This window comes from Populus euphratica, unplaced genomic scaffold (assembly GCF_000495115.2).
Source record: "Populus euphratica unplaced genomic scaffold, PopEup_1.0 scaffold95.1, whole genome shotgun sequence".
Classification (NCBI taxonomy): domain Eukaryota; kingdom Viridiplantae; phylum Streptophyta; class Magnoliopsida; order Malpighiales; family Salicaceae; genus Populus; species Populus euphratica.
This window is the reverse complement of record NW_011499885.1, coordinates 535,255-541,254: the sequence shown is the minus strand read 5'-3', so window position 1 is coordinate 541,254 and position 6,000 is coordinate 535,255. Positions and strand designations below refer to the sequence as shown.

General features: G+C 35.0%; 1 protein-coding gene across 3 annotated transcripts; it reads right to left on the bottom strand.

The window, feature by feature from the left end:
* Nucleotides 1-839: 839 nt before the first annotated feature.
* LOC105130134 (uncharacterized) lies at nucleotides 840-4,022 on the bottom strand. 3 transcript variants are annotated; one of them, XM_011032486.1, is made up of 4 exons: nucleotides 3,876-4,021; nucleotides 3,598-3,637; nucleotides 1,388-2,559; nucleotides 840-1,277 (listed from the first exon to the last, which is right to left on the bottom strand). In XM_011032486.1, exons 3-4 carry the CDS (start codon nucleotides 2,510-2,512, stop codon nucleotides 1,206-1,208), a joined length of 1,197 nt encoding a protein of 398 aa, XP_011030788.1. In that variant the 5' UTR covers nucleotides 2,513-2,559; nucleotides 3,598-3,637; nucleotides 3,876-4,021; the 3' UTR covers nucleotides 840-1,205. The 3 variants fall into 3 exon arrangements, with proteins under 3 accessions (XP_011030788.1, XP_011030790.1, XP_011030789.1); XM_011032488.1 differs by having other exon boundaries at nucleotides 840-1,274; nucleotides 3,876-4,020; XM_011032487.1 differs by lacking the exon at nucleotides 3,598-3,637 and having other exon boundaries at nucleotides 3,876-4,022.
* Nucleotides 4,023-6,000: the final 1,978 nt, after the last annotated feature.

The following is a 6,000-nucleotide window of genomic DNA, read 5'->3' as shown; positions in this document are numbered from 1 at the left end:
GCCCCCCCCCCCCCCCCCCCCCCACACCAAAAAAAAAATATAGAAAGAATTGCATCTTGGAAAGTGATAATACAAGCCAAAAGGTGTTTAGTGTGCTATATTGAGAAAAAAGGGTAACAACTACAATGGTGTGATATATCAAGTTAGTGGGATCGTTCATGTCATCTTTCGCTCAATTCTGTAGTAGTTTTTGGGTTCACAGATTATTGCCACAGGATGCCTTTTCTTCTCCCTTACTCCATCAGGCAATATAAGGTTCCTGTTTGCTATTTTTTGTTGCTAAGTATGTTTAAACGTCACCTTTTACATTGGCCCTAATGCTTCTGCATCCTTGATCACGATTCGTGGAAGCAAATTTTAGTAGCTCATGGATATTATTAAACAATATTTATTGGGTTGGACTGCAATATGCCATCTTCATTTCATCTCTCATCCTCTTTTCCCGGTGTAACTATCAGCAGTTCATCGTGTGAGAACCTCAGCCTGAAATGTGATTCTTCTGTTATCCTAAGTAACCTGATGCGATCAGCTTATCATGAATTTTAGTCCACAGCTACACGAGGATAATCTTGAGACCATTCAGTTCCTCAAACAGCAACAACACACCACCTAATTAAAATGAGTTTTCATAAGCTTTATTTGCCCTTTACTAGATATTTGATCTATGCTATTTTCATATCTTCCCTATATCCTCCAAGATGGCTTAGAACAAAGTGGCTCCTAATAATCTAGTGCCTGATAACTTTGCTTAGAACAAAGTTATCAGGCTCTAGCACATTTAAAAGCAGAACTCGTGCTTTGGAAGTTGGATCATAAACCCCGCACCAGGCATGGACACATGATAGAAGCTTGAGGCTGCATAAATGTCTAATAAGAAGGTATCCTTCAATTCAAACTATGAATAAATTACAGTACCAAATGCAAACATGCACCTAGGTTTCCATTATAATTGAACTAAAATAAAATATAAGTCTAAGACAAGACATCTCAGCCTCACAATTTTGAGCAAAGATGGATCTTGTGTGGCCTCTACCTAGTTTAAAGATCACTAATTTTCTAGACTTGTACAAGTCTAGTAATTCATTCTCCGGAAACTTTACATAGTACAGAAGCACCAGTGCACCATTTTCCCTTGCCGCGTGTGCTCTGAAGGACTACTCCATTCATCTTCAAGCGTGGTTTCTGGGCTCTTCAAATTATCTAGTTCAATCTAAACCTGCAGCCGGCCCCTCAGTACAGGCCCCTGGATTGTCTGCCATGCTTTCCTGCAAAACCTTCTTAAGGTTTGATGTATATAACAAGTCATTGATCTTGTACCTGGGAAATGACCTTTAGTACATAATGGATGATTGGACAGTGATTTTATTCAGTTGAAGACTTGTTTTACCTGCAAGAGCTGAGTCATTTTGCCAGTCTTGTATTCCTCAGAAGGTCTAGATGCAACCGCAGGATGACAGCCAACATTAGGCTGTACAACTTGCAGTGGTTCAACAGACAGGGCCTGATCTCTGTCACTGACATCCTTTTCAGCCACAATACCAGAATCTTTCACAGGCAAGTTAACAGCTGAGCTACTATTAGTATCTGTTGACTGTAATGGAGCAGGAACCCTCTTGATTACTTCAGTTAACAGTTTCTCAAAAGGCACACCAGTTGTTTTCGTTGGGTTGGCTTCTGATTCATGTAGTCCCCCAGCTTGAGTTTGATTAAAAGGACTTGTATTTTGCGATCCTGAATGCATCACCTGGTTGTTATTTTGAGATTGAAACTGCATGACTTCGTTTGTTGGTGTTGATGCATTTGATGAATGAGCAGCATCTCGAATCTGCTTGCCTTTTGAAGTCTCCGGATGGGTAGTTTGGCTTGTGGCACTGGCACTAGGTGCACCATTTGATAGATTGGCTGGCTGAAGTACAACAGGAACCAAATTGCCTCTTGATATTGCAGGGGTTTGGGGTACCACTGAAAGCACCTGCTTACCTTTTGATCCAGCTGGATTAGCAGCTCGGGTAGCATGAGCAGTTCCATTTATGTCTCTAGGCCCAGGATTACGGCTGTGAACCTTAGTATTGCTTTCTCTCGGAAGGGGAATCTCATTCCTTCTGATCATTGGGACACCTGGGGCGATATCATTTTCTGGCATGACAGGGATGTAATGTCCAGGCTTAAAAACAACACCCCTCAAAGTTGTTTCGGTATCACCAACCCTGACATTAAGCAAATATCCAGCATCAAATGTCGCCTCTATAATACCATGCACTGACTGGCCTATCATGGAATCAATTGCATCATTAACTGGATCTACTTGATGTGGCTGATTACCATTGACCCCTCCAAATCCAGGAGTAGTACGAGCATTCTCCCCACGGTTTGGATTTTGATCCCTTGGAACATAGGCATTCCCATTATGATCAACCTCCAGTTTGGGGTACTTGCGTGGACGACCACGCTTGCGTTTCAGAGGGATGATTGCTGAAGCATCAGGATTATTCCCTTGGTTTACTTCACTCATGTTCTGTATAATTTCCTTCCCCAAATGATCTTTTATTGTTTCCCTCCCTGTGGCAAAGATCAAATATTTAGTTTGTGAAGCAAATTGGGCCAACCATGATGGAACAAATGCAAGTAAAGAGATCATCACATGCATTTGCAAACAAACACAACCAACTTCTACACAAAAGAGTACACTATCAGTCCTGGAATTCTATAAAACCACACGTACATGTATGCTTGACCTTGCTGTGGACAAAATGAGCATGTCCATAACACATTATCTTGCTTGCCCCAAAGTCTACAGAAAAACTTCGTTCACTTTAAAGGTCTGAGGGTTTTCCCTAAATTTCACAGTAAGGAATCCAACAAATCAAACTTTCCAACTTAGCATTCTAAACAACTTCAGAAGGCTAGTACAAGTACGGGATGCAGGTGGAACAGCCACAAAAGTTGCCACATCTTTATATTATGCTATTCAGAGCATCTATCTCACCATCCAATCAACCCAAAAACATAAACGATCATGTGCAGGGATTTGATCTCAAAGGGTGCGTTTTGAGATACATGAAAAAGAAAATGATCTATTCTCGAAATTAGCTACCATGGTGACTATTTTATCAACTGCCATTTCAGGATATGATTTCTCCCAGTCAAAGTCAAAAGAGCTCCTATTCCTAGCCACTATATCAACAAAGCACCTAAAACACTAATCCCAAACCGATCTAATAAAGGAAAATTTGGCCAGCTTTAAAATCCCCTACAGTGGAACAAGCCATTTGAATTCGCAGACAGGAAATTCAAGCAAAAAAGAAAAAATATAGATTCCCATGATCATAAATTTCCCAAAAACTCTGAATGTTAACCATGATAAACAAAGAGTGACACTATCATCCCATAAAAAATGCACTTCAATTGAAATAAGAAAAGCAAAAAAAGCTCAAAAAAGAAGAAGAAGAGAGAGAACAGCAAGAATAAGCCACTAGAGAATAATGTACAGCAACCCATAAACAAGAAACAGATAGATATTAATTAAGAGCCAATACAGAAAAGTAATCAAAACCCAACAACTATAATACATAGAATAAAACCACTAAATAACTAAACCTTCTAAGGCCTTCCAAGAATGGTAAGCAAATATACCAACCTGCAAAAACAAGAACAAAAACATAAAAAGAACCAATTAGTTAAGAGAACAACAACAACAACAAAAGAAAGACTAAAAAAATAACATATCTGGACCAAAATCCCTAAACCCTCTGCGAAAATGCCATGAAACGGTGCTAAAAGACCAAGAAAATAAAAACTTTTAAAAGGTTGTTTTTACAAAGCAAGTAAGAAGCTAGGGATCGTGAAAGAGAAGGGAGTCGAGCGAGTAAGTTTACCTTCTGGGGCTCTGTTTGTTATTTGTTTTTTTCTCCCTTTTCAGAGGGGAAACACATATTGCCCCAAGAAATCCAGCGAGTGTATAATAGGAATTCTATTTACTTCGTTCTTAGCTTTTGTCTCAGAGAGACGAAGATGTCGAGGTAAAGTTGTGGGGGCCAGCCTTGGGGTATGATTTTTAATAATATAATGACATGCATGTGAGATAAAGGCTGTGACAGCACAATGAGAGAGTGAGTCTGGGTGATCAAAAGGTATCACTGGGCCACGTGGTGCTTGATCAATTTGACTGTTATGAAGGAAAGTTACCTGAGGTAAATGATTTAGAAGATATGGACCCCACTAGATTTTGCAGAGGTTCTCGGGAAAAAGAGAATAATTTTCAAGGTTAGATAAAAATGAGTGTGATCCAATTTGTCATGGCGGAGTTAATTTTTTTTTTTTTGAGTGAAAGAACAGAATTTTTAAATATTATAAGTGTAATTTTAAAAAAAAATTAATGACTGGATATCATATAAATATAAATAATTATCAATTTTCAAAAATTAAAATAATAAAAGATAAAATAAAAAAGCAATAAAAAAAGTACAAAAAATTATTAGCACACTCAGGTGATAAATTAAAAAAAATTAAAATTATGGATTGAAATTGAAAAAAATTAAAATTTAATAAAAAATAAATAATGAATATTAAAAATTAAAATATTGAAGGCTAAATCCCCATGTATTATCAAATATTGAATTGGAGGGAAAAAATGAAAATTACTAAATCCACAACTTCAATAAATAATCCAAAATAAAAATAAAAATTAAAAGAGTGAGGACTTAATTTGATAAAAAAATTAAAAATTAAAATTAAAATATATTATTTTAAATCCATGCTTGACTTGACGGATTAATTCATGATCTAGAGGACCTAAGATTTAGGCTAGCTTAGTTTTCAAAAGAAATTGAAACAAAGCATAAAAAAAATTGATATTTATATTTAATTTAAAAGTAAAAATCCTCATAAAAAGACTAAATTGGACAAAACTTGACAAAAAATAGCTTTAGATAACACATGTTTTTTTCTTCAAAATGAATGGAAAATTCTACAAGAGTTGGGAAAAAAACTAAAAAAACATTTAAGGATGAAAAAAAAAAGCTAAAAAAGGAGAAAAAACTAAGTACATTTGGGTGAACTTTGTAAACCCAAATCAATCCCTTAAAGTAGCAAATCATTAAGTTATATATCTAAACTTAATTAAGAAGCTCAATATAAAACAAATTTAATATTGAACGGTGAGATAAATTAATCTAATTAAAAAAATATTTTAAAAGTGCAAGATCTAAAACTGAGGCAATATCAAATTAATTTAATATTAAATGATGAAATAATTTAATTTAATTTAATTTAAAAATTTTCCTTTTAAAAGAGATATATCCAGCAAAAATTAAAAATTTTTTTGAGGCAACTCGTGTTGTAATAGCCTTGCCCAACCTGTCAAATATTGTTTTTTTTGGCCTACGGGCCTCACAGATTTATTCTTGACGACAACACATGACCCTAAAACGTGTTTGATAAATTAACAATGAGCACTACAAATAAGGCCACCTATTAAATCCTCATTTGTCGATGCGAGATATTACACGTGTTACTTTTAAAAAAGTCAAAAAAATCCCATCAAAAGTGAAAAAACAATATTGGATGATGAAAAAAAATAAAAAAAATCAAGCAATCTTAGGCGAACCTCCTAAACCCAGATTAATATCTAAGACTCGCAACCTGCTAAGCTCTATCCCTGAGCTCATTTAAATCAACACCCAACAAATTTAATATTGAAAGATAAAATCACAAAATAAAATCAAAATAATTTTTTTTAAGTTTAAAAATCCAGCAAGGAAAAGAACCCTAGAAGAACGAAATAGAAAACTAAACTAATTCTATAAACAATTTTAAATATAATAAATACAAATTAAAAGAATATGGACCCAATCTAACATGAAAAAAATCCATGGGATGAAATTGAAAAAAAACTAATTTTATAAATTATTTTAAATAAGAAAAATACTGATAAAAAAATTAGGGATGAAATCTGGAAAAAACTAATTAATTGAAGGGTTGCATTGAATTTTGTAAGGACCA

Bases quoted from the DNA above. Each gene is read 5' to 3' on its own strand.
- LOC105130134 (XM_011032487.1), bottom strand. From the start codon at position 2,512: ATGAGTGAAGTAAACCAAGGGAATAATCCTGATGCTTCAGCAATCATC. The intron at 1,278-1,387 runs GTAAAACAAGTC...TCAAACCTTAAG, and splicing joins AAATGACTCAGCTCTTGCAG to AAGGTTTTGCAGGAAAGCAT.